Source organism: Pungitius pungitius, chromosome 20 (genome assembly GCF_949316345.1).
Source record: "Pungitius pungitius chromosome 20, fPunPun2.1, whole genome shotgun sequence".
Taxonomy (NCBI): Eukaryota; Metazoa; Chordata; class Actinopteri; order Perciformes; family Gasterosteidae; genus Pungitius; species Pungitius pungitius.
The window spans coordinates 1,912,911-1,940,499 of NC_084919.1; the positions used below are offsets into that span (position 1 = coordinate 1,912,911).

The following is a 27,589-nucleotide window of genomic DNA, read 5'->3' on the forward strand; positions in this document are numbered from 1 at the left end:
TGAAAAAGACTTCAGACCACTTCAGACCATCAAATGCAAAACAAACCATTCCTCCGTAAGGCCGATCCAGCATACAATCCAGTCAGAGACATTTCCACGAATACTGGGTTATTATTTCTTTCCCTCGCTGCATAATAACCCCTGTGTGAACCGTGCTTCTGTTGTGTAATTACCTAAATAATGAATCCCTCGTACTTCACCATTGAATGTGTTTTGTTTGATCCAACGCGCTTGAAAAGCCACCACTTTCCTATTTACAGAGAGATTGTCTGACTTAAATTCCCCCGCAGAGAGTCCCGGGAGTGGAGAAAATGAGCCACAAACAGCCGCTGTTATTGGCTCACAGTGTTCTTTTCGGGGGTTAAAAAGTGTCTGTCATACCTCTTTACTCTATTTAAATAAAATAACAGAGTTTCTTGACAAAAGGTGAATGATTAAATCAATATTGAGCATTTGCGAATAGATAGCAGTGCTGTAGCACTTTGTGTCTTTGTATCAGGACTCGTTTTGGTCCAGTTTTTGTAGCTTTTACTCGGTCTTGTCTCGGCCTCAGACTCAAGAGAACTCTGGGCTTTATTTTTGCGACCACAGCTGCGGGAAACTCACTGCGTGATGCATTTGTTTACATCACCACGGATGGGTCCGCTGCGGTGGCAGGCTGAGCCACACAGCGGTAAACTCCAAGGCCCAATGATAATAAGGCCGTGCTTGATTACCGACTGTTCACGCAGACCCCCACCTCCATGACCCCCCCCCCCTTCCCCCCGGCCCAAGATGGACCCGTGAAACACGCTTGTGGGTCACGCCGTCGCCCTGAAACCCCGAAGAGGTGCCGTTGCTGACGTGGCCACAAGGAGGCAACCTCATTCTGCAGCAGGAAGTAGTGCAGGGGGGGTGTGTGGGGTGGGTGGGTGGGGGGGCATAATGGGTTGCACCACTTCTTTAACTCTCAGTCTCAGTTGACTATCAGGTGTGTTTGTTGGCTGAGCCCCACACATTTTCTGTTCCCGTGCAGCTTCACTCTCTGGATTCTCTGGTTTGGGTCAAAAGGTCAGATCGTCTGGTGGATTTTCCATTTGGAAAAACAAACCTGTCAAAATGAAATGTGTACGTATTCAACGTGTTGTCGAACCAAGGCTGCTACGGGTACATTTTTAAAATTGGCCTCCCCAGAATCTGTGGTGTTCAGACAAGAGAAAATAAGGAAACTCGTCCACATCGTCTGTCAGGGAGCGAAAGCCTGTCACTAAATGAGGTGACCGTAGCCGCTGTCGACAAATGCTGACCTTTCACTTCCTGACACAGCAGTTGTATTTAACACTGCAACGAGCCCCCCAGGCGACCAGTCACACACACACACACACACACAGATATACAGGACACACAGCGCCGGCTTTGTGTTGGTTAAAAAAACTCATTCTAAACATGAACAAAGTGAAAAGGATCCCCCCCGACCAGCTGAACACACCCCACAGGCTACCCGAGGTCACCCAGGTGTCAACAAAAGAACAACGCACGTTATTTATAATCCTGCAATAGTTTTATACATAAATGAGAGAAGCGACTGATTTGAAAAAAAACACCACAAAAAAAACCAATCACGTGACATCAACTTTTTTTTTTATTTTGAAATATTCTTCAACAAGATGAAACTCCAGAGAAGCCCAGAGGGTCCAAGCTGATAGAGGCGTCTAGAACAGAAGCACCACTCATTATTGCTATGTCACTGCAGGACAAGGCTGTCAGGAGGGGAGGGAAATAAAAACATAAGTGTGAGGGGGGGGGGGGGGGGGGGGGGTGGGGAGTCAAACACAGACGATGATGATCCTTCACACGAGGAGAGCTGGTCTGGAGACCTCCCACAGTTCACGGACCCCTTCGGCCGAGATGATGGACGTCTGGTCCCGAGTTTTGGGGGTTTCCTCGGCGTGGCGAATGGAGGCGGAGCAGGAAGTACACTGCGGGCTGAATGGAGCGTGCGCACGAGGGATGGGTGGGGGGGGGGGGGGGGGGGGGGGGGGGGGGGGGGGGGGGGGGGTTGGGATTGTCCGTTCTCTTACTATCACAAGTCTAAAAAAAATTCAGCATGGTATAAAAATCGTCAGTAAAAAAAGGATGCTTCTGCTGCCGCGGTGTCAGGGAGGGGGGGGGGGGGGGGGGGGGCGATGTCAGAGGTACGTGCCCCCCCCCCGTCGTCTTCACGCCTTCTCCGCGGCCGCCTCCTCAGTTACCTGGAAGGAGAGGACGGAGGAATGAGCGCCGCGGCGAGGCGGCCGTTTCCCATCACTCGCCCACAGACGGCGAAAAAAAAAAGGTGCATTTCACTGCACACAGAGAGACGTCACCCTGTCTCACTCTCTCTCTCTCTCACTCACTCTCTCTCTCTCTCTCTCACTCTCTCTCTCTGCCACAGCACTCCACGGCACGCTGTCGGTGTGAAAGGGGGTTAGTGGCCAAACACGCACTGTGGAGACGGAGTAGAGACACTCGAGCGTACCCTTAACTCGGACCGTCTCGCTCTGCCCTCTCACTGACATCAAGGAGGGAGCCGAGCTTCTGATGGAGGACACACTGACAGACGGACGAGACACGTAGATCTGTGTGTGTGTGTGTGTGTGTGTGTGTGTGTGTGTGTGTGTGTGTGTGTGTGTGTGTGTATCACGGTGGTTATGCAGTGGAGGATCAGTGAAGGGTAGGTCATATTTTTACACAAATAGACAAAATAAGGAAATAAAAGTTATTTTCTCGTCTGTCCACAAAGGACATTTTTTTTTATTTCCCCCCTTTATTCCCCCCCCCCCCCCCCGTCGTACCTCTTTGGTCTTGGTCTGTCCGTTCTGAGTGTGGCCGTCGTCCTTCTTACCCTTGGCCACGCTTTTCTTCGCCTTTGCGCCCTTATCATCCACCACCTTCTGCACCGGTAGAATAAGACAAGAAGGAAAAAAGACAAGAAACACAGATAAGGAACATATCTTCATCCTCGCTAAATATATCCAGCATGATCTTAAAGTATTTTACAGTATATACCTTACTGCTTAAATCAACTGAGCCCTGCATACTGCAGGTGTGGCTGCAAACTATTCTCACACTGTAACAAATCCATGGGAAAATGAATAAATCATGTGTGTGTGTGTGTGTGTGTGTGTGTGTGTGTGTGCACCTTGGCGATGGCCTTCTTGGGCTTGGTCTCAGCTTTTGGTGGAGCAGGTTTCTGCAAATTAGCACAAGGCAGTTAGGACCAACTGAACAGTGGATAGATATTGAATTTATAATATCCATGTGTTATCTATGTTATTAGCATTACCATTTAGGTGTGTCTTTGACCCCCCCCACCCCCCCACTTCTCTATAGAGCCGCCCCTCTCCAATATAATTTATAAATATTAAACATGTGAGCGCCATGTCCCGTGAAGCAGTGTGATCTATAAACTACGTGGTTTCAAACATGTGCTTCTTCTCGAAGGGGGCCGAGCCGAGCCGACAGCAGAATGTCTGCATGGGACGGAGTTCACATTCAGGCCGCTCGGCGCGTGCAGGTTTGCTGCAGAGCTTTTCCAGGCCGCTGCGCGTGGAAGCTGCCCTGATGCTCAGAATGGCTCGGTTCTTCTTTAGTGACTTCTCACACTGGGAAGGGGGGGGGGGGGGGGCGTAACAGCTACATGTAGGAAACTCCAGAGCGTGTTGAAGACACTGGAAGGACGACATGTCTGTGACGGATAGCAACCGGTGCACAACATGCTAGTTTACTGCATTTCAATAAATAAGCTGCTGCATTGGGCCCAGTCAAAGACAGGAAATACCAGATGAGAAAACATGCACATTTGGAAAAGTCAAAAGTAGTTTGATAATTTGGGAAATACACTTTTCCATCTCCTTACCCTCATGTCTGCTAAACGCTAGCCACGAGACGTTTAGCTTAGCTTAGCTTAGCATAAGCGATGGATACAGCTGGCACCCAAGAAAATAGTCCCCCCAACCAAACAGTAGCTGGTTGGTTTTTGCACACATTCAAAAAAAAAATTGATATAATGTGTTATTATGTGCTATTTGTGAGCTTTAGAGTTAAATGTAAACTTTGACACACTGGCTGTTTCCAGTCTTTAATGCCCAGCTACTTCGGTGCAAGCTGCATCATAAGCATATTTCCCATAGTGTCAAACAATCTCTTATAAGTGCACATGCAAATGTACAAACACAAGCCTCGATACGGATTGGTTCACCATGTAAAGTTCAGCACAGATAAAAAAAATTGTTGACTTTTATGGTAGAGCTGCATGATCACGTTGCTGGATAATTTCATAGCCATCACTCGGTCAGACTTGTGGAACGATTTGCGCGTTTTGAATGCATTTTACCGTTGGATCATGCAGCCCCAAACATCAACAAGCACCAGACGAGACAGAGACGGACAGAGACAACAGAGAAAAAAAGACATGCGTACCAAGGCAGATGCTCAGGGAGCACGTTTATGGAATTGCCTCGATCGAATCCATAAAACTGGGTGAGGACTTTGCTCTGGGCCTTGGTAGTAAGACACCTCCTATCCCACAAGACTAAGGCGGGAGGTGGGGTGAGGAAGAAGGGAGGTGAGGACAGGAAGAGGAGAGGGGGGGGGGGGGGGTGGGGGGGAGAACGAAACTTACCGCTAACAACCTCTCTGACCTTCTGGGGGTCTATCGGAGCAAGGGATGATCAATGAGAGACAGCGACAGAGAGAGACAGATATCAGTTGTACCTTTGCAGGCTGATCTTCAGTGCCGGGTGACTAGTGTCCTAATCATTAACCTGTCATGTGTCTATTCTCACACACACACACACACAAAATACACACACACAAAATACACAGCACGCAAATGCACGCACACACACACACACACACAGCACACACCGGTCAACATTTACCTCTTGCTTTGTGACTTTGGAGGCCTCCTTGCCCTCAGGACCCTCTGGAGACTGAACAAGGAACGGACAGACTGTTACTAGAGAGCCACAGAGTCAGATCTGGAGAGCACCACCCCACATGTGGTGGTGCACATCATCTGAAAGCTGGAAACCTGAGGATTCCTTTGAGATAAACCTCAGAAGTCTGTGTCAAGTTTTTCTGGTCATCAATCAGACTCATTAACTCAGTTAGCTCAGCTACCCCCCCCCCCCAGATTGTCAATAAGAGGGGCATCATTCATCCTCTGGAGGTCCTCGGTCTCTGGTGGTAACGTTTAATCAGGCCCTGCTTGTCCTAAAGGTCACAGCAGGTCAATTAATACAGTAAAGTCGACTTATAAAATCTGCATATTTAAAATGACTGGGGTTTTGCCTCCATCCTCTCTGGGGAGGGAGTGGCCACATTATTCAAATCACTAAGCAGTACATCGAGGCCAAAAGGTCACAAATCTACTAAGATACGCTGTTGTTCTTGAAAAGAAATCAAACTGTTGTAATGTGTGTCGATTAAACAGATAAATCATCTGCAACACTTCTAAAAAAAATCTAGTGATTGGGGGGAAAAAAAACACTAAAGTGTGTCTGTAAATATGTTCTAGAGTTCTTCTTTTTTATTGATCGTTAATTGGAAATGTGGGTTTGGGACAGGTTGAATAAAAAGAAAAACTAATTTTGTAATTCATACAACTTGGTTGCTCATCAGACGATCGTACAAATGATGATTTTCCAGAATCGTAAACGAATGCATGTTGTATTTAACTTGAAACTGACGTTATAATCAACCAAATCAGCACGCGCTTGAAGCCGTCTGTTTTTTTTTAGGACATCTGACAGTGATCATTGGCGATCTCCCTGGGGATGCACATTTGAACGGGTTGATCTTGCCAAGACCTGAGCTCCCAATAATCCATAAGGGAGTGTGAACATGCGGGGTCTCGATCACCCCCAACACGCACACTGTGGGACACGCATGTGGGCCTGCGGGCAGGTGAGGAGCGCGTCCCCGCCATGAGAAGAAAATAGAATGCTATAGTTAAGGCCAGCAGGTTCGCAATCGCATCATTTGCATGTGGGCGACTTCCGCCCCTAGAGCCCCCCCCCCCCCCGTTCTCTGTCCTCAAAGGTGGATCCGCGCAGACAATGGCATGTTTTCAGATGGAAGAAAAGCCCATTTCCATGTACGCGCCGGTCGAGCCCCGCTGTTTTTAGAGCAGCCACGGCCTCTTCTAGAATGCCCCCCCCCCCCCCCGATCCTCTCTCGGTATTTTCCGTCCTCTCCACGGAAACTTGGGGTTGGTTCTGTCGGTTCTGTTTTTTTTGTATATGTGTTATTACGCGTTACTAAGAATCAATAAGGCGCGCCTCGGAGAGTCATTACCAAGCACGTCTCCGGTGAGATTTACGCATCTCTCCATCCGGCGGGTCCCGCCTGACATTCACCAGAGCGCACAGTGGACAGGGAAGTGGCGTATAAAACGACTTCAAGAACGGCCATTGAGATGAACGCGGGCCACATTCAGCGCGTAAAAGGATACACGTGTGCGTAAATAAATAAGATATGTCGTATAGGAGAAACGGATTTTTTTTAAAAAAATTAATAAATCCAAAAGATTGCGACTAAAAAAAATGCGCTTCCTCAAACTTTGGCATCCCGTCACCTGCCGCGGCGTCGCCACAGAAATCGCGCAGCGCAATTTTCCTCGAATGCAAAGAGCAGGAAAGAAAAACTAAAAAAAAAAAAAAAAACTACAGAGAAGTGAGCCGGACGCCACTGACGACACTCACCTTTCTCTTCGGCATCTTACGCGGGAATTATTCTCCACCAAGCTCGGACGAACTGAGGTCAAACCCGTAGGTCCAGGAAAAAGGGGGATTTGAACTAACCTCGGAACACGGGATCAATATCTAGGCACCTTCGATAATATGTTGATTATATGCACTCCCCCCAAAACTCTACAGGCCCGCCTCCGGCAGCCATTGGGCACAAGGCTCCGAATCCTCTCCTGTGCTGACTCCCGATTGGCTCCCAATGAGTGAATGTAAATGAGCGGCTCGCAGTGATTGGCCGGGGTTGATCAGGGGGTGTCTGTGATTGGCTGCGCGCCCTCCGTGCGCAGATTCCACCAGTCGGCCGTGGCTGAGAGGGAAAGTGGAGCCGGGGCCAATGAGAGCAGGGGGCCAAGTCCAGGTGGATCTGGGTAATGTAGGATGCGAGAGAGAAGAAAAGGACTCGGAGGAGCTCCAGAACATCTGGGAGGGGGGGGGGGGGGCGGCATTGTGTCTTGTGGGGTTTCCACTGCTGTAAAGAACTAGAGCAGCATACAGCTGATATGGCAGAACAAATCGAACATCACTGCAGAGGTCCCTGCAGGCCCCCTCTTTAATACTAGTAAAACTACACATGGAACCATATAAGTGCACCATCGCAGACACCTGAGGGGACCCAATCATCACAAGGACACCTCTTTTTTTAATGTGTGATGTGTGATGTTTCAGGTGTATATAAGGGTTAAAGTTCAAACTAGACATTGAATATGCAATAGTGTTTCATTCGTGTTCATTCGGAATGAAATGGACCTGACGTGTCATGGGGTTAATAATGACACATAAATAGCTTCTCTGGTTGGGTCAGAGAATATTTAGCGTCATCGATAAGTCTTTTAACGAAGGTACATTTTCAGACTGAAGCTGAACTCTAAATCAAAGACTGTACAGTATTGGAGTATAAAAAGTGTATAAAAGTATAGAGTATAAAGTATATATAAGACGCTGTAGTCATCAGCCACAGGTTTGTGTACTTGGTTGTCAGTATTCTTTTTTTTGTTGCAGCCAAGTACAACATCGCTAAAGGATATTTAGAGGTTGAGACCATAAATGTTTACAATCTTTACTGAGGGAATAAATCAAGAGAAGTAGAGTCATGTTCTCATAGACTCACCAGACTTCTTTTTGCAACTAGGGGCCACTCTCTCACAGGCCGCTCTTTTCTATCCGCGAAAGGCGTTTTAATGTTAAATTTAATGCTAAATTAGATGCTCTAAGTACCCGTTGGGATACTAAAGCCATCCTTCTTCATATCTAACACTTTACAATGTTCTGTCTGGCTTCTGCTAGACGTACCTTTAGCACAACATTTCAAACACAGGAGGCCAAAAAACGTTCTACAAAGAAATCAACATTAGCAGCCTCGACATTCTTGTATAGCATCACAATAGACACACACACACACACACACAGAAGCTCACAGGGACAAATGTCACAATAGACAGAGCTTTCCTGGCAAAAGCAACAAAACCCTTCATGTTAGAACCCAGAACACACAGGAGCAGGTAGCTCGATGGCCGCTCCACTGTTCCCTCGCACATTCACACAGTCAGCTAAACGGCAGCGACAACACAATGAGGAACATGTACACACACATAAAGGGAAGACACAAAAGGAGTCCACGCTGAAAAGGAATCCTCCCCGGAATGTGGGTTTAAATGTTTTTATTACCATGTCCTTTTTTTATAAATACGCAACACAAAGTTTTACGGTTACACAAAACACGCACAACAGATCAATCATGGCTTGGACATTTTGGTGGTTTGATCCTCACACAATGCATGAAAAAAAAAGACTTATATTTAAGATATCTAAAAACCATGAATGTAGACACTTTTGAAAACATGTGCTCCAAAATACTAGATTCATTGACTATAATCTGCTGTATGCTAAATGCTAGCTGCTGACAATGCTACATGCGGATGTTTAGCATGTGTGATGGTTAGCTAGTTAGCATGCTAACATGGTCAGAGTACCAGTGGACACATGTCCAGCTGAAAGAGATAAGAATTAGACCAAAACATGGGGCAATTAGAGGAAAATGTCCATCCCCAAAGTGCGTTACTATCAAACATGCTCTATAATTTGGTGAGTGACCCGAAGCATCACGACCTGTGAACTGAACGTGAGACTAAAAGTCTCATAAGGTTCTCAACTCTTTTAACGGCTCATTGCAAGATAATGAAAACACAATCATGTCGATGTAGGGGTTTCATACACTGAACCTGAACAGAGGCTCCAGAGGCCTCATGGGAGCTTTGGTGGGTTGGACCTCATCAGATGTATGACTTGAGTTTTGACAGCGAAGGACACTCTGAGACGTTCAGTGACACCTCACCTCCATTTATCCAGTTCATTCGTTAAATCATTCACCCGCCTGTGCTTTGGAAATAAACCCATGAGCGCTGCCACACTTCTGGTTTGGAGATTCAAAGTTGATTCCAAACCCGGAAATTATGAAAAAGGGGGACAATGAGCAGCGAATTGAAATGTGGTGTTAGAGCACCGAGCCTCTTGCTTCTCTGAACATCTCTATTCTCAAACGGACACACACCTCAGTCAGGCGGGACTTGAGTGACACCTCGTGGATGCAGATTGTCATTATTGTTGCACGGCGGCCATTGCATCGCACGTTCAGCATTGTCATCACCGGGGGAAGAGAGTGGTGTTGGTGTGTGTGTGTGTGTGTGTAGGGGGGCAAACACTTTTTACATGCATTTACACAAAGGAACGCCCTTCACATTTGATATACCTCAATACAATGTATTGTACATTTTATATGTTTCATTTTAATAAAAGGAAATTAAAAAAACTGTCCCCAATATGTCTATTAATGATACTGAATCTCCCCGCCCTGCATTACGTCATCGGTACCGGTGCATTCGCAGTTTTTTTTTTTTTTTTTTTTTGCATCCCTCCGTGTAGAGGAGCATGCACCTGCAGCAAACACCGGGCAGCGATTCTGTCTCCGAAACGATCCGGCTGTGCTTTTGACGTCTTTAAATAAATGCGACAGGCCGGTTAAGGAGGCGGAACTTCCGTCCGGCTGCTCGTCCCCGTGTGCGCGCAGCCTGCAGGAGTCCCGTGCACGGTCACGTAACGAGGTGAGCTTGTTGACAACACAAATATACATATTTTTTTTTGTCGCTTCTTCGGCTCCGATCCCAGGCCGTCGCCCAGGTACGTGCGCGTCTCTCTCTCTCTCTGTTGCACGCGCAGCGGCGCCTTTTAGCCGTTAGCTCCGAAGCTGAAATGCTGTAAGAATTATAATAAACATTTAAAATAACAAGGAGCTCGTTTTCCTCAGGCCCCGACAGAAAGACAGTCATTTCGACATTTGTGGGTTCTCAAAGATGCATTTCAGTCGTGTGTGTATGTTTGTAACTATATATATATACATATATAATCATTAATGTGCCAAAATGTCCTATGACATCATCATTGTTCCTCCTGAGATGAGCTTCCTCTATGTTGATGAGAACATAATTTGAATATAGACCTGTTATTGCTTGGAATATCACGTTAGAGCTCTATTAGCTGAACTAACTTCACACACCACGGGACTGCTGATGATCGTTTTTCTTTTTTTTGGCCATTGTGTCATCTTTAAATTGTAGACAGCTTAGACCCTGAATACATTCAATGTGCAATGTAGGTACACCGCTAGTCTTCCTATTTTAGAAGCTGGAACCAGCCAATTTCTTGCAATTTGCTCAGCTAAAATAGTAATTGATCATAAATCAGGGGACATACATTTTTTACAGCGCAATCACTAAATTATTTGTCATAATCCAAAAATATCCTTTGGTTGCAAATGGCTCCATGTTGGTTTTTATCATTGCCAAGATCTCTCCGTTTGGCACAGTCTGTCGACGAGTGAGTAAAGGAAACAAGAGGTGTGTGGGAAACAAACAAAGTAGGTCAACTGCCAAATGTTACGCCCATCCAGGAACGTTGATCGTCTTAAGACAATCTGGCTTCAATGGAAAGGTACGGTTTGGATGCTGTGAGGCAGAAGCCTCCTCTAGAACATCACTAGCGGAGCTGGAAGGGTGCAGCGGGCCATTCGAGAGCGGGCCAACCGCTCGCGCCTCCGTGACTCCTCCCTTTTTGGTTCGCAGGTTGTCCCCGCCACACGCCGCCGCCATGCTGGGCTGTTTGCTGCGACGAGGCTGCGTCCCCCTGGTCCTCCTGTGGGGCCTGATGCTGCCTCTGGTCTCCCCGCGCCGCTTGAACCAACACGGGGGCCGCAGCCCGGGCCCGAGGGACCGGCCCAAGCTGCTGCTCCTGTCCTTCGACGGCTTCCGCTGGGACTACATCGACCGCGTCCCGACGCCCAACTTCCGAAACCTCATCGACAACGGCGTGATGGTGGAGCAGGTGGAGAACATCTACATCACCAAGACCTTCCCCAACCACTACAGCCTGGTGACCGGGCTGTACGCCGAGACGCACGGCATCGTGGCCAACGAGATGTACGACCCGGCCGCCAACCGCTCCTTCTCCATGGAGACGGACAGCATTTACGAGTCCTGGTGGTGGGAGGAGGCGGTGCCTCTCTGGGTGACCATCCAGAAAGCCGGAGGGCGCAGCGGGGCGGCGATGTGGCCGGGGTCCGACGTGAAGATCCGCGGCGCGTTCCCCAACCGCTACATGCCGTACAACGCCTCGGTCTCCTTCGAGGCCAGGGTCGGGCGGATCGTCGAGTGGTTCTCCGCCCCCAAGGAGGAGGCGGTGGACTTCGGGGTTCTCTACTGGGAGGAGCCGGACGAGAGCGGGCACCTCCTCGGGCCGGAGAATTCCCTCATGGACCCGGTCATCATCGACATCGACGCCAAGCTGGGCTACCTCATCAACGAGCTGAAGAAGGCGGGGCTGTACGAGAGGGTGAACCTGATCGTGACCAGCGACCACGGCATGGCGCAGCTTTCCCCCGACAAGATCATAGAACTGGACGAGTACGTGAGCAGGGACCTGTACACCTGGGTGGACAAGAGTCCCGTGGTGGGAATACTGCCCATGGAAGGTACCCCTCTAAAAGCACCTCGTCACATCCAGAGCAAAAAATTCATCGATGTTCAACGTAGCTTCTAGGCTACTAGCTAGCCTGGGTCTGGCCTAAGATAGGGTTAGGGTCTAAAAACACGATTTAATGTGTTGTGCACTTTCTTCTCCTCCGTCTATCAGGGAAGAACGATGAGGTGTACAGCAAGCTGGTGGACGCAAACCCCAACATGGTGGTGTACAAGAAGGAGGACCTCCCCGAGCGCTTCCACTACCAACACAACATCAGGATCATGCCCATCCTCATCGAGTCCAAGGAGGGCTGGACCATCATGCAGAACAGGACCGGGCCCTTCATGCGTACGTATTCCAAAAAAACACCATCTGCTGCTCTGTGACTGTGAGCCTATTCAACTGTGGTCTATTTCTCCCGTTGTTTCAAGCTCCAGTCTCCTCTATTAATAGCTTCACAAGGGCTCATGTATTACCAGCTGTAGAAAGACGTGTGTGTGTGTGTGTGTGTGTGTGTGTGTGTCTCTCTGGGTTTGGTTGTTTTTCTCGCGCCACCAGTGAAGTCTTCATACAATTTTTAAAAAAAAACTCCTCAGATTAGACATCTTAAGCTGCGTGTTCCCACCCTGCTGTTGGAGTCTTGTTAATCAGTAAGCTGACACGGCTGCTCAGCTGGATGACGCGATGCCGTGGAGCCGCCTGAGTTATGAGCGATCGATAGGCCCGGGCCGTAAAACGATAGCGGTTACTGTCTGCTTCTCAGCGATGGCACTGGTGCATGTCGGTGCGCAGGCCCCCCCGGGGTGTGCACGAGTCGCTCCTTCACACGCTCCTGCACTTCCTGTTTGCCGAATTGTTTCCTGTGTTGCGGTCACCTCACATCCGGCGTCTTTGCAAGGAGGTTTACAAAAAGATGCTCCGTTGTTTGAAGCCACGTGAACGCGCTTCGCTGCCCTTTTCGATCCGGGGGACGTAGCGAACCGCAGGTCCGTCGGGGCAACCGTCAAATGAAATGACGCCGGTGTATTTCCTGTCTTCTCCCTGCAGTCGGGAACCACGGCTTCGACAACACCCTGCGCAGCATGCAGCCCGTGTTCGTGGCCCGCGGGCCGGCCTTCCGCCAGAACTACATCAAGGACTCCATGCGCGCCGTTGACCTCTACCCCCTCATGTGCCACGTCCTGTCCGTCCCCGCCCTGCCCAACAACGGCTCCCTCCGAAACGTGCAGGACCTGCTGTCCCGGGAGCCGGCCCGGACCACGCCCAGCGCCCCGCCCCCCCCCCGGGTCCACGCGCACTCCTACGCCCCCGTGGTGGGCTCCCTGCTCGGCGTGGTGATGGTGCTGGGCTTCCTGGCGGTCTACGTGAAACAAGTGACCCTCAGGCAGCTGCCCTCGCTGAAGCACAGGAGCCGGGAGATGTCGCAGCCGCTGCTGCAGGAGGACTTGCACCTGTAGCCGAGGAGAGAGAGAGGGAGGGAGGGAGGGAGACGCAAGAAGATGAAGAAGAAGAGGAGGAGGTGGTATCGCTCCCCCAAGGTAGTGCTCTCTGTTCAGAAGAACCCCCCCCACACACACACACACACACACATCCCCCCCCCACATCCCTCATGCCACTAAATCTCATTGTGCTGCTTAAAGGGAATCCAATCTACTAGAGATGTGCATCTGGCCTTCTTGTGTGTGAGGGAGACGTTTGGGCTTCTGGTTCAAGCTTCATCAAGATAATAAACCTCTACGTGGGCTTTAGTGGATTTGCTTTGGTTGTGAATTTTTACCCATTTCCTCGTTGTCGTGTAATAATAACGGGATTGTCTCCTGTGATTCTAGGAAGTACGAACCTTTGTTGGCCAGAGAGTTGGAAAACACACCGGTGTCAGTGTGCTCGAAACAAACTTGTCTGAATTAGTCTTTAATTCTCTAAGCATCCTATGATTCATCATATAAACTGACCAGATTTGTTTCAATCGTTTAAAAATACAACCTTATTTCATGAGTGAAAAAAAAAAAAATGAGTCCAGAGCGATTACATTTTTGGGACGTGACTATGATCTGGCGCGTTGCGGCTCAACGGGGGAGATCTTTATCGGTCAATACTGATCATCAATGATCAGCAATTCGTATCGGCCACAACAAATCCATCGGGAATTTCTAATGGTTGTATTTGCTCCCTTTTTTTTTTTTTTTAACTCGTTTCCATCCCATCCGCAGAAAGGGATTAAAGCTGAAGAGCATCACACCCGCTGCGAGGCCATTGTTCCTCGATGCATCGTTGTTCTTGACGGTAGAAGTAAAACGAGGCGGATCCAGGTGTAAACGGCACCTTTTCAAACCGACGTTAAAGTGCCTGACCGATGCTCCACGTCGTTACAGACAGTTCGAAGCACACTGACACCAACCAAGCTCCGCTCTGACGTAGGATGTTAGTTTAGTGCCGGCAGGTCGAGTGGGGTTTGTTCATTTTTTTTTGAATGTTACCTGGAAGTAGATGTTCCTCTAAAGACTCGGCGCAGGTAATCCCAATCTGCCCGATGACATCACCACCTTTGCTCTTCAGTAGTGAGTAACCATTTGCCTTTTAACTTTAACGGAGAACGCGTCTCCGAGGTGTGCAATCGTTAGTGCGTCAAAGTCCGTTGTGTCCTTTTTTTTTTTTTTTTGTGTGTTTGCGGTTCAGCCCTCCGGCTCGTACCTCATTATCGTTTGTTGGTGAACTGTAAAGTCGGTCAGTATTTCGTCAAAGGGATTTTGTTGCTGTTTTGTTGAGGAGACCCTTTCCACTTTGACTCCCCTGATTTGCACTATGGGCCCGAGACGGGACGGGTCAAAGGGTCAAAGGGGCGGAGGGACGGAGGACGGATGCTTTTGGGTCATTTATAGTTTGCACTTCTCGTTGTTAGTGGCCATCTGGAAATGGTGAAAAAAAAGAAAAGAAAATAGGTGCCTCTTGCCAAAGTTTTTCAGCTTTTTCTTAGTTCTTTTAAATGCATTGAGTAATACATGTGCCCCCCCCCCCCCCCCCTAGAAAAAAAATAAATCAATGACAGATATCACTGTGATACTTAAAAAAATGTAAATTCAAAAAAATGAAAGCATTTTTATTGAAATTGTTAATTTTGTGATAATTGTCTGCTTGTTTTCCCTGGCTTACATCCACACTTTACTTTAATAATTCATTTGAATTCGTTAGAAAAGAACCAATGTATTAGATCAGCTTAATCTGTTAATTATCAACTTGTTTTCAAAAAGAATAGGATTTCCAAACTCTTTGCCATGTTGATGGAATTAAAGACCTGTGTGAAACCGAGCCGTGTGTGTGTTTGATAAGATCCTACTACACACAGCGCAGACCTTTAACCCACCCACAGTCCAAAAGATCTGATTTTAAAGGGGGAGTAAAAATAGTAGAAATGAAAATGTATGAATAATAATCACAAGTTGCATCCCTTGTTTGGCCCTTCTCAGCATTTTCTAAATTAGGAGGAATTTCGATAATTATTTAAGATAATGCTTTATATAACAAGCAGTTTTAGTTCTCCATCGTACCACTTTAATTTTTTTTTTTTTAAATATTATCAGTGTTTAAAATTGAAGTTGTTCCAACAAACCAACCGAATGTCTTGCTTCTACTCAGCTACTCCTTCCAAATCTCACATAAAGTCAGTCCAAAAGGAAAAAAACAACAACTGCGAGGTGTTGCATTCGAGCCGACCTGCCCTTGAAGGCCTCGACCTGCGCATAAATTACCTGCTAACTTGCAGGGTCAAAGGTCTCCTCCGAGTTATCGCTGGAATTTGCCCGCTCGCTCAGTCAGTCCGAGGCAGGCACGACGGTTCCACCTCAACAGCTCCGCTCCTGCGCCTCCACAAGGACACATCCTAACACTTTAAAAACCCAAAGACAACAAGCATGGACCACGTCGGTGACGCGGCGGGGGAGGGGGGGTCACACGGAGCGGACGGCCCCGGGGAGAACCGGGCTGCGGGGGGGAAGGAGCGGCTGTACGGCGACGTGCAGGTCCACGTCCCCGCGGACGGAGCGCGCGGCTCCCCGGACTACATGGACACGAGGGACGAGGACAAGCGCAGCGGCTCGTCCTCTTCGTCCAGCGACGACGACGAGAAGGAGAAGGGTCCCAGAGCCGAGGAAGCGGCGCAGGTGGAGGTGAGCGCGGAGGACGGCCACGCATCCCGGCGCTCCTCGGCCTCCTCCGAGTCCCACGGAGACCCGTGCGACGACCCGCCGCTGCGGCCGGCGGCCCTGGAAGAAGCCGAAGCCGCCGCCGCCGCCGCGGGGGGGGATGACGGGATGCTGATGTGCTTCACCCACCCGGGCGACGACCCCGCGCCGCGGGAGTCCGTGGACTACAGCCTGAAGACCCTGGAGGAGACCCGGCCGGATGAGAGCAGCGCGGCGCCGCCCGACCCGGACGAGCCGGACATCTCCCTGTTCGTCAAGGTGAGACGTGTCGGTGCTGCGGGGGTCCACCCGCGTCACGGGGACATGTTGACATGAGTTGTGCGTTCAGAGGATGAGACGTGACTCTAAAGATGTCCCTCTGATGTCTGCAGAAGGTGCTGCTCCTTTTAATTAGTTTACAAGCTGCTCTGGGGATCACCAAAGTATTATCTTGACCTATAAAAACCTAATCGTAATTGATTTATTATTCTATTTATTGATTGGTTTTATTATCAACAAACTATTAATTCAAATGTAGGGGAGTAAAAAAAAGAAAAAAATCCCTCAGACTAGTTCACACGTGACACCATCTGAAGATTCTGAGCCATAGACGTGACCCACGACCCCTCCGGGGTCACAAATTGATCCTGATCATATCAAATGAAAATATGAATAGTTTACACTTCTTCATAACCAATGTATGACCGCGGTTTAAATAGAAAGGGTGACCTCCAGTTGGGTCTGCATTCTCTCCACCGGCCACCAGGGGGCGACTCCTCTGGGTGCAAAAAGAAATCACATTTTATTGTCTGAGAAAATCACTCTACATCTGACTTTAATTTATTACCTGAGAAAACACAAGTTCAAGAGTTAATTCCCCAAATTCTGTTGCTATTTAGAGTGACCCGGGCCATATGCAGGCTCTATTGTGTGTGTATATATTACAAAAAACGGCTTCAGAAGGTAAAATGTCGTCGATCTCTTGAACCTGGAGGCCGGGCCCGTGTAATCATTAACTCATTTACTGTACGGCCATAGAAACCGGGGGCTGAACTCCATGCCTGAGCAAATCCCACTGTGTGCTTTTTTTGCTGCTTTTTCCGATAGGGCCGGTCTGCGAGGGTGGGGGCCACTATCAGCTCAGCCAGGGGTCACTTTGCTGATTGGGCAACAGAGATTGAGAGTCATGTGGGTCGGGCTCTGTGTGAGAGCTGCCTTTTTTTCATCTGTGATTATGTCTGATCTCATTGGGGTGTGTCCACGCCACGCAAACACGAGTCATCGCTCCAATCCGACCCGGGTGGCCCGAAAGCGATCCAAACCCCCCCCCCCCCCCCCCAACCCCCATGTCATTTTCAGCTGTTGTCTTGAGAAAACATTGCTGGGATTTGGGATTAGAGAAAAGTGTCCTGGATGTTGTTTTTAATGTCACTTCTGTCAAGGGACCATAGTTCTCCACGGAGGTGACAACCCCCCCCCCCCCCCCCCCCACCCACCCCCTTTTCTGCGCGTACCACCCCACCCTCTGCCTTATCCAACTCGTGGGTGGATTTGCCAACAGTTGGGCCATAAACCAGACCTATAAAGGTGGGGAGGGAGCGATGATGCTGGAAGCCTCCTCTGCTGCTGTCTGAGATAACGCAGGTGGCTGCAGACTATCACCCCCCCCACCCCCCCCTCACCCCCTGTGAGCGTCTTTTAATCCCCATGTTGGTGCGATAACAACTCCATTCACCATAACACAAATGTTGTTGGAAATTGCGCATGAAATACAATCATATCAGCTCTCGCAATTAAGACAAAGGAGAGTTGACCCCCCCCCCTCAGCGTCGGTTAGTGTTTGATGTTCAGGTGAATGATTATCTCAAAGAGAGGGGATCGGGCTTCCTGTTCTCGGAAGCCTTTTCATGGTCTTGTGACCATCGTGGTTAACCTCACTGTCTAATCTGCATGGTAAGTGTAGAGCTACGACTAGCCACCAGTTAGCTTAGCATGAAGACTGCAAACGGGGGAAATTGTTGATATAAGTTAACAAAACTTCCCCAAAGCGCCTCAAAGCTCAATAATTAACTCGTAGTCTTTTATTTAAGGGTGAGCGATCTTCTCCTCAAACTAACCGCAAGAAAGCAAAATACATGAGTTCGCTATGTCAAACCACCACTTTTGTGTAGAGCTACGACTAGCGTGTAGAGCTACGACTAGCCACCAGTTAGCTTAGCATGAAGACTGCAAACGGGGGAAATTGTTGATATAAGTTAACAAAACTTCCCCAAAGCGCCTCAAAGCTCAATAATTAACTCGTAGTCTTTTATTTAAGGGTGAGCGATCTTCTCCTCAAACTAACCGCAAGAAAGCAAAATACATGAGTTCGCTATGTCAAACCACCACTTTAATGTTTACACGTGCCATTTTCAGCGGAAATAAATTTCCCCTTTTTTAAAATTTCAAATATTTATTGCATTTTTGTTAGATCTTACCATTAATTCTGCAGAGAGATATTAATAATAACTTCACATTACTAATAACCTGATATAAGAAATGTGGAACCAAAGTTGCAGATTTACAAGAAGTTCCAGGCTTTCTCGCTTTTTGGACGGAGCCAGTTTAGCTGCTACCCCCCCCCCCCCCCCTTCTTAATGCTAGGCTAACTTCAGCTAAACCAAGCTAACCATCAGCTGCTAGCTTTAGCATTTAAAACGCCATCAGGGGTGTAAATGCTTTAAAATGCTAACACATGCAGGTTTCTATTAATTGATGCGAAATTAGAAAAACAAGTTGTTTTCACGCTGCTGTGATTAGGACCCGTACAGATAAGACATTCAGTAAGCCCCTCAACGCGCCTCCTCATCAACACTGATAATCCTCCTGGAGGTCTGTGCTGCACGTTGGCACGTCGGCCAGCAGAGGGCGCTGCTCCATAAACAGAATCCACACCTTCCCACAGCGAGGCCCCCTTCCATTTATACATTTAAACAAACGAATATTCTCGCTCTAAACCAAATCATTTCATATTTTCCAAACGCCAAGTGATCAATTGTGACCTGCATTAATCTTTTAACGTTATACTTACTTACTTACTTATACTTATTTTGCGGCTTTAACCTGACTGACCTGAAAAAGACCCTGATGAGACGGACAGGAGAGCGGTGGTTGCAGAGTGTGTGTTTGTGTGTGTGTGTGTGTGTGTTAGAGGGGAGTTTGGTTGTGGGAAGAGAGCGATGGGGCCCCGCCCCCCCGGGTTATAGACGGACACCTGTTCTCCGCTCGGTGTCAGTGAGCGCTGGCTGTGCTCTCCATCTGTGCTGTAAATCAGAGCTCCACCTGCCACCTGGACGGGCCTTCTTGGGACCAGAAGGCGGAGGACGTCATCAAATCGGGGACCGGAAAACAAACACAGCCCCTCGTCTGTTTTTTCTTCTTCTGGAGAATGTAGATCTCTCGGGGACCAGCAAAGGACTTCAGTTACAACAAAAGATTCAAAGAATCAAGGTGACCAGGCATCATGACGACAAACAGCCAGACAGACAGAGACCCTGATATCGAGCTTTTTGTCAAGGTAAGACAGAGACTCAGCCGCGGCTCCGGTGCATTTAAGCTGACGATGGGGGACAAATAATGCGCCAGCGTGTTGTGGAGAGCTCGTGTAACTCAATAGCAGAGGTCGAGTTACGGTGGCACCGCTCGGTTGACCCCGGATCGCCGTGACGGCGACACCGAAGCCGCCCCGCCGATGGAGGGGCGTTACTCCCGAGAGGAAACGCAGGGCCTCACGCCACGTGTCATCAGGTGAAACCAGACGCCCCGCTACTCTGCGCACGAGGTGCACCCGAGGCTCTGTGGGAAACGTTAACAGGTAGAACACCTGAGGCAGGGGGGGCGGAGGGAGGGAAGCGGGCTATTATTCGTCTCCGGGGGGGGGAGACCCGTCGGCCCGGTAACGGGAAGTCAACCGGCACTCGCTTCGGTGCATCAAGCACGTGTTGCCGGCACCTTTGCCACAATGTATCCGTGTGACCCAAAGGACGGAGATTGGTTGGTTACGATGCTCCCTCATCTATTATTTCCACCCTGCAACCCCAGTGTCCTTCTTCAGAAGATCCGAGCAACCTAACCCAGCTCCAGCACCGTGTGTGTGTGTGTGTGTGTGTGTGTACGCATTGGATCACGCGGATCCCCGTTTCCCCCCCCACCTCCCTCCCTCAGCGCCTGCATCCACCTGCCCTCCTGCCCTCGGGTCCCCGGTTGTGTGTGACAGCCTTTGTTCCCCCCCGCCCAGGGTTCTAGATGTTTGATTGGCCTATTATCAGCGGGCGTGTATTGTGTTTCCGCTGAGCCCGGCCGCAACAATGCCCGCGCGCTGCGGCGGGCTCCGGTGGCTGGCGCGCATTCAGTTGGCTCGGGCGCTTTCAGGCTGAGCGGCGCTCCGCGTGTTCTGGGGCCTGCGAGGTCGCTGATCTTTTATCACGGGCGCCGCTCTTCCGCTGAATGCCGTTCGTGCGCCCGGAGTCACCTCAAATGTATGAAGTGAGCCCCCCCCCCCCCCCGGCAGGTGCATGAACTCCTCCACTCCAACGAAGTCTGTGTTGACCTCGGGGGGGTGGGGGGGGGGGGGGTCACTGCACTTACTCTGCTGCGTGTTGTGGACGTCACTGTGACTGCAGACCCTGCGGGGCCCCCGAACCAGGTGGAGGGATCCCTGCATGTATAATTCAGCCCGGCGATGAGGGGGGGTCAGGTGTCAGTGCCGCCGCACACGCCAGAGCTGACTGCAGGGGCAGGGGGGGGGGGGGGGGGGGGGGGGGAAGGCGATGAGACAGATGTCCGAGACCAAGGCTTTGAGGGGTTGAGACCAATGAAACACGCGTCATAGTTCACGTGGTGAGACGTCCCCTTTGTCTCGTGTTTGCGTGTTTTCCACGATCGACCTCGCTGGTCAAATAAGGGTCAAAGATAAAGAGTCAGCCAACATCAATATGTATTTAATTGTGAGCAAAGGTTGAACCAGGGACTGAAAGCCGCTCATTAACGCTTCATTGGAAAATTCTTTATTGGGGATTTAAATCAAGAAACCAGACAGATTGGACTCGTTTTGTTCCACCAACATGACTCTGCTTCTCCGAGTCTCCACCGGGCCGACGCGGCTCTGATGTCAGAGGTGCGCCGACTCCCCTCTGAAGCTCCGCCCCCCCCCCCCCCCCCGCGGCGTCTCACCTTCTCTTTTTTTTTCTCGTCTCGCAGGCCGGCAACGACGGGGAAAGCATCGGCAACTGTCCCTTCTCCCAGCGCCTCTTCATGATCCTCTGGCTCAAAGGAGTCGTGTTCAACGTCACCACCGTCGACCTCAAAAGGTCAGCGGGGGGGGGGCGGGTCAGGCTGCGTCCAGCGCACGACAAAACACACACACACACACACACACACCTGCGTGTTTCTGTCCGCAGGAAGCCGGCAGATCTGCACAACCTGGCTCCGGGGACGCACCCTCCGTTCCTGACCTTCAACGGAGACGTGAAGACCGACATCAATAAGATCGAGGAGTTCCTGGAGGAAACGCTGGGCCCCCCAAAGTAAGGGTTCAAGGAAGCGCTTCGAAGCCCCAACGAGGGCCGACCTGTGGCGCTCGGGGGTCAGATATTTGTTGTGTGTGCAAACTGTGACCACATAAAGGTGTATTATTCTTTCTTTATTATACACATTCAGGGGAAAACGTCACATCAACTCCGCCCTCCTTTTAGTGGCTGCAGAGCTTTTCTGCAGCACTAAACGGAGCTTAGTGGGAGAGCGCTTTGAGGGGCGCGAGCGTAACACGCAGCCTGAGCTCCGGTCCAGGTGTTAAAGCTATCCAGATGTTTTCGCTCTGCTTGCGCCTCTGACTGCCCCCCCCCCCCTCCCCTCCCCTCCCTCTTCTGCTCAGGTATCCCAAACTAGCCGCCAAGCAGAGAGAGTCCAACACGGCTGGAAACGACATCTTCGCCAAGTTCTCGGCCTACATCAAGAACACCCGACCGGAGGCTAACGCCGGTGGGCCGCTCGCTTTGTTTCCCCCCCCCCCCCCCCCCTCCCCTCTCTCCCCCCAGCTCACAGTCACGTGCAGCAGGCACAGAGGCACATGTGTGACGGGGCTGGTGTTAAATCCACCCACTAGGTCGTAGCAGAGCTCAGTGCACCAGGCTTGCTTCAGTTCTGCTATGCTGCCACCTAGTGGGATCAACCCCCCCCCCCCCTACACACACACACACACACTCTCTCTCTAACCCGCGTGTGTGACCCGTGTCCCTCAGCCCTGGAGAAAGGCCTGACCAAGGCCCTGAAGAAGCTGGACGACTACCTGAACAGCAGCCTGCCGGACGAGATCGACGCCGACAGCCTGGAGGAGGAGAAGAGCTCCGAGCGAAGCTTCCTGGACGGCAGCGAGCTCACGCTGGCAGACTGCAACCTGCTGCCCAAACTGCACATAGTCAAGGTGAAGAGGAGGGGGGGGGGGCAGGGAGGGGGGGGCGGCGCTGGGCGAAACATAAACAGCTAATTTTATGTATGTCTCGAATGATTCATGTTAATATTTTACTCTATTTCTGCCAATAACTCTTGCCTCTGCTGCGCCTCCTCCTCCTCCTCCTCCCCCCCCCAGGTGGTGGCCAAGAAGTACCGCAACTACGACATCCCCTCCGACATGTCGGGGGTGTGGCGCTACCTGAAGAGCGCGTACGAGCGCGACGAGTTCACCAACACCTGCGCCGCCGACTCCGAGATCGAGACGGCCTACGTGGATGTGGCGAGGAGGCTGGCCAAGTGACCTCGGACAGCGACCCCAGCCGAAAGCAGAAAAAAACTCAGATAAAAACATAACACTAAAAAAAAAACTAAAAAAAGAAGAAGAAGAAGAAGAGGCTTCAGGGCTTTACCGCTCGACGCCGTGGAAACAAACGGTAAAACGGACACATTTAGAGCAATCACAGGTTTTTAGGGTGCTTTCTCCGACACGTCGGTCGGTTATTTATTTCCTCTCAACACACACACATAAACACACACCTCCATCCATTGATGATTGCAGCCCATTGGGGTTTTTTTTGTGCTGAATGCGCATGTTTGGATCCGTAGATCAGATTTTTTTGACGTCACTTTTGTTTCTTTAATCATCTCGAAATTCATTGATTTTAAACGCAAGCTTGATTTTGAATGATTTTAAAGACTAAATGCCCGATGACTTCTCTAACAAGGACATTGATGGCTTCTCATTTGTTTGCATGAATTTTGTTTTTAAAATTGTAAAAGTAAAACGAAAAAGACCCTCAACAACTCATGTGCCTTTATTTGGAATAATGAGACGACGCCACCATTGGTTCATTGATTGAGTGTAAAGTTACACATTGTGTAGCGGAGAGAGTGTTTATTAAGGCCATCGCGTTGAGCCGTCGGCGCCGGGGCTGCGACTACGGCGAGACTTCCTCTTCGAAACCTCGTGTGGTTTGGACCAAACACACACAGTGAAATCGCAGCTCGCCGCCTGGAAGGCCCCCCTCGCCGCCTGGAAGGCCTCGCCTCCCCTCGCTCGCCTCCCCTCGCTCGCCTCCCCTCGCCGCCTGGAAGGCCTCGCTCACCTCCCCTCGCCGCCTGGAAGGCCTCGCCTCCCCTCGCTCGCCTCCCCTCGCCGCCTGGAAGGCCTCGCTCACCTCCCCTCGCCGCCTGGAAGGCCTCGCTCGCCTCGAAGCTCCTCAAATAAAACAATATTTTCACAAATCCGCTTCTGCCTTTTCTTCCTCGCGCTGCCGGTCAGGTGATCCATCATCGTCCTGAAAAGGGTTAAAGTGTGCCTGACTTGAGTTGATCAAATCCAGCGGTGCAGGAGAGAGAGAGAGAGAGAGAAGGGGGGGGGGGGGGGGGGCGAGAGAGGGAGAGAGTGATGACCGTTGACAGGCTTAAATAGAGGCTTCCATGCCAGGGATCAAACGCCCTCCCTCTTCTCCACTCTCTCATTAAGATGGAAAACCCGAACGCCGCCGCCATCCGATCCGTCTCCGTTTTTCCCCTCAAAGGAGTCTGACTTGAAAAGATCCGCGCGCCTGTCGGATTTACAATGGCGGGGGCCCCCGCGCCCCGGTGTTTACCCGAGACGCGGCCCTGCCAGAAACAACAAGGAGGAGGAGAAGAAGAAAAAATAAATGGAGCCCGCGCCGTGTTTTCCACAGGAGTCGGGGAAACGCGGAGCGCGCCTCGCCGCTTGGTGATTAGCGAGCCAAACGTCCCCCGTCCTCGCGTCCAGCCGAGTGATCTACAGCGGGGCGTCGGGTCTATGCACGCCACATCAATCTGCTATCGCGCCCCCCCTCTGCCCCCCCTCCCCCCCCCCCCCCCCCGAATGGCGGGCGACTGGTGGGTCTCCCAGGGGGGGCGGCGGTGGGGGTGGGGGGGGGGGAGTTTTACTGCCAGGTTTAGGAAACCTTCTCAGCTCAGGCATAAATTGTCAAAAATCCTCGCTTTTTGAGGGACCCGAAGGTGATTAAAACAAAGTGGTGCGCGAGGGCCCACCAGGAACCGGGCCTGTGATCCAATTAAGGGCCTCGCAGCGGAGTCAAAGGAGCACGGTGTTGCGTTATTGCTCCCAGGAGACGGACACATGACCCCGGGGGGGGGGGGGGGAGGCCTCAGTTTTATCATTACCTTCAACATCTGTTCTTCTCCTGTTGAAGCATTTCCCCAACCTCCGATCATGTGGACGAATTAATGTTATGTGCATTATGTGTAACAGAAACTAAGATGGTGGGACCGATAATTAATACATTTTCTTTTTCTACTTTTTCATCGGCTGCAGTTTGGCTTTCTATTATTTTCCATTTTCATAAAAACGTTCCTATTTTTCTTGGGTGGTTTGAAACCCGTTTGAATGGAGCTTTCTGGCTACCTGAATGTTATGTCAATAAATCAGAGGCGCAGACGAACCAAAGCGGAGATTCGACTGACGTGTGACATCGAGGAGAAGGTGACGGCCGACGTCCTGCAGGCCCACAAGGGGGGGGGGGGGGAGCGTCCAATCAGAGGGGCCGTGTCATAACAGGAGATGGAGTTCGGGAGCAGACGTGGCTCAGGAGGAGTCCTCGCGTCTTCCACCCGCAGACAGACACACACACACGCGCGCCCGGAGGTTTGAGTGACTTGCGGCGAGGCGTGGGGGGGGGGGGGTTATTGATCCGCTCGGCGCACGCCTGCGGTCCGGGGCGCGAGGCTGACGAGCTCAGCAGAGCCACCGGGAGGCCTCGGTCAGGTGATGGAGGAGACACTCCTCCTCCCCATGTGGGCAGAAGATGAGAATAAACACATCTGAGGGGCTTCTTTGGAGCGGAGCAACCACGTCGGCAGACAGGGGGGGGGGGGGATAAGTGGGGGGGGGGGGTTGGTTACGCTGTAGCCTAGATTTACTGGTTGGGGGTTTGGGTTCCAGTTGCTGGACCACATGAAGTAGCCCGTGGTCACTGGAGAAGGATGTGGACGCCGTGCTAATTATGTGACGATGACGATGCCAGGTATCAATACCTACGAGTGAGCCAGAACGTCCCCCCACCCCCCCCCCACCTCCCCGCCTCCTGCCGACCACACTCGCATCCACATGTCGGACGTGTCTGGGTCCTCGGTTGGCGCTCGCTTCATGGCTCGTGGCTGTAAATCAGCGTTTGGTTTTTTTTTTCTTTCTTTCCAGCCGCAAAACCGTGAAACCCGCCTCGAAACGTGAGTTATGATCCTTGGAGAGGGAGGGGAGGGGGGGGGGGGGGGGCAGACGCGACGGCGGGCATCCCTCACCCCCCCCCCCCCCCCTCCCATCCCAACCCAACCCAACCCAAGATGGCTGCGGCTGGGTGGCAGTTCCTGAGCAGGGCTCATGAGACGCTCCCACTGCTCTGAACCACCAGCCCAATACGATCCGATCCGATTCACTTTAAAAAAAAGCCCGTCTGGCTGTTTTGAGGCGAATGTTTCCGGCGCCGAGCGGAGGTTTCATGGACGGTTTGGTAGTTTGGATCGGCGACGTGAAGCCGCGGCCTCGGACAAAAGGGGCCTTCTGTTGGTGTCGTTGGTCGCTGTCCGTGGTCCTGACCTTCGCTGTGACCCCCTTCTTGTTTTCTTATGGTCTGACCTCGCAGAACGTTCGTCTCTTTACGGTTTCAGAATAAATCGAATGTTTGTGCGTTGAACGGATCCGGGCTGCTGGGCCTCCACTCAGCTGTAGTGCCACTCGCTAGTTTGGCTGCCTTTGGCAGTGTGGGTGGGCCCCTGGGCCCCTCCCTCGGTGCCTAAGGTTAAATAAAAAAATACAGGAAAAACCACTAGAGAGCGCCAAAGTACACAGTTATTGTTGACTCGGTTTCAAATGATCCGGAGCTGGAGAGGGGGGTGGGGGGGGGGGGGGCTCAATTACAATCACATCAAATTAGGATCAATTCTTTCAGTGTGGCCCGTTGCCGTCGGGTTGCGATCAGATGACATCAGATTGAGAAGGTTCAGGGAGGTCAACGCTTCCCGCTGAGTCAACGGGCCCGAGGGCCCCCTCCTCGCCCCCCCCAGTGAGAAATCAAGACGCAGCGATTCCTGCGAAATAGTTGCGCACACACACACACACACACACGCACACACACAGAGGCATGAGCTGTGAGTGCTACGGGGCCCTCGAGGATCACCCCCCCCCCCCCCCCCCGGTAGAGGTCAAGTGTGTATATGAGCCATCAGCTGTGTGTGTGTGTGTGTGTTCTCTGTTGTTGCCTAAGTAAGAGAGTGCAGCCTCCCTTACATCACAACCTGGTATCAGGGATCAGGCGCAGCATCATCAACACAAGGCTCCACGCCCCCCCCCCCCTCCTGTCTGGGCTCTGCTTTCCCTGCAGGACATGGTGCTGATGCCTCTGCGTCCCGTCCCTCGTCCTCGGCTCATTGTCATAATCACCAGACGCTGAATGCGAACCCGACACCAGGCGGGAGCTTTTTTCCGCGCAATCTACATTGAGGGAAATGCACGAGAATGTTCCCCATGTGAACCTTAAAAAAACACATTTTTCAGCATGTGTGTGTGTGTGTGTCTGTGTGTGTGTGTGTGTGTGTGTATGCGCGCTTAGATTGGCTCTATTATGTCTCGGAATAATGCTAAACAGCCTCCCCGTGTCTCCGTGTCTCCCGTCCTGTCTCCATCGCTCTGGTTTCCCAGAGAACCTTTGAAATGAAGCCATGGCAGCGGCGGTGGCAGAATGAGCCTGACTGAGCGCATTACCACCCCCCCCCCTCCCCCCCACACACCACCAGCCCCACCCCCGACCCGGTCCAAAGACAATGTTGGTGCAGACGGAGTGGCGGAACCAGAGAAGGAGACCCGTTTGTGCTCATCTTCAGGTTTGTTCGTTCCGTTAAAGGCAGCAATACATGTTTTAAATCAATGCATCATCTGATTGATCTGCACAAGGAGCAAAGGTCGCAATCAAAGGTCAAGTTTTAAAACACACTTCTGCATCACTATTTGAGTAACAATCCACCCGTACTATGACTATTGTTTGTTTATATGAATAATAAAAGGTGTTGAGTTTTAGTCAGCAGAGAAACATCAGAGCGCAAGAACATGTGACCACGTTTTGGGGCTTTTTTTTTTTAATGCGTTCA

General features: G+C 50.9%; 3 protein-coding genes across 12 annotated transcripts; 2 read left to right on the top strand and 1 right to left on the bottom strand.

The window, feature by feature from the left end:
• Positions 1–2,026: 2,026 nt before the first annotated feature.
• hmgn3 (high mobility group nucleosomal binding domain 3) lies at positions 2,027–6,893 on the bottom strand. Of its 7 annotated transcripts, XM_037449980.2 has the most exons (7): positions 6,726–6,892; positions 4,902–4,952; positions 4,643–4,672; positions 3,161–3,211; positions 2,814–2,912; positions 2,498–2,597; positions 2,027–2,231 (listed from the first exon to the last, which is right to left on the bottom strand). In XM_037449980.2, the coding sequence occupies exons 1-7, from the start codon at positions 6,738–6,740 to the stop codon at positions 2,224–2,226; spliced, it is 354 nt and encodes a 117-aa protein (XP_037305877.1). In that variant the 5' UTR covers positions 6,741–6,892; the 3' UTR covers positions 2,027–2,223. The 7 variants fall into 7 exon arrangements, with proteins under 7 accessions (XP_037305877.1, XP_037305879.1, XP_037305878.1 ...); XM_037449982.2 differs by lacking the exon at positions 2,498–2,597 and having other exon boundaries at positions 2,814–2,909; positions 6,726–6,893; XM_037449981.2 differs by lacking the exon at positions 2,498–2,597 and having other exon boundaries at positions 6,726–6,889.
• Positions 6,894–9,667: 2,774 nt separating this feature from the next.
• On the top strand, positions 9,668–15,086 carry enpp5 (ectonucleotide pyrophosphatase/phosphodiesterase 5). 3 transcript variants are annotated; one of them, XM_037449010.2, is made up of 4 exons: positions 9,668–9,944; positions 10,886–11,790; positions 11,952–12,128; positions 12,828–15,086. In XM_037449010.2, exons 2-4 carry the CDS (start codon positions 10,911–10,913, stop codon positions 13,235–13,237), a joined length of 1,467 nt encoding a protein of 488 aa, XP_037304907.1. In that variant the 5' UTR covers positions 9,668–9,944; positions 10,886–10,910; the 3' UTR covers positions 13,238–15,086. The 3 variants fall into 3 exon arrangements, with proteins under 3 accessions (XP_037304907.1, XP_037304908.1, XP_037304905.1); XM_037449011.2 differs by having other exon boundaries at positions 9,668–9,868; XM_037449008.2 differs by lacking the exon at positions 9,668–9,944 and adding an exon at positions 9,976–10,754.
• Positions 15,087–15,569: 483 nt separating this feature from the next.
• Positions 15,570–22,827, top strand: clic5b (chloride intracellular channel 5b). Of its 2 annotated transcripts, none has more exons than XM_037449012.2 (6): positions 15,570–16,237; positions 21,197–21,306; positions 21,397–21,522; positions 21,870–21,976; positions 22,237–22,418; positions 22,584–22,827. In XM_037449012.2, the coding sequence occupies exons 1-6, from the start codon at positions 15,689–15,691 to the stop codon at positions 22,746–22,748; spliced, it is 1,239 nt and encodes a 412-aa protein (XP_037304909.2). In that variant the 5' UTR covers positions 15,570–15,688; the 3' UTR covers positions 22,749–22,827. The 2 variants fall into 2 exon arrangements, with proteins under 2 accessions (XP_037304909.2, XP_037304910.2); XM_037449013.2 differs by lacking the exon at positions 15,570–16,237 and adding an exon at positions 19,249–19,514.
• The last annotated feature ends 4,762 nt before the right edge of the window (positions 22,828–27,589 follow it).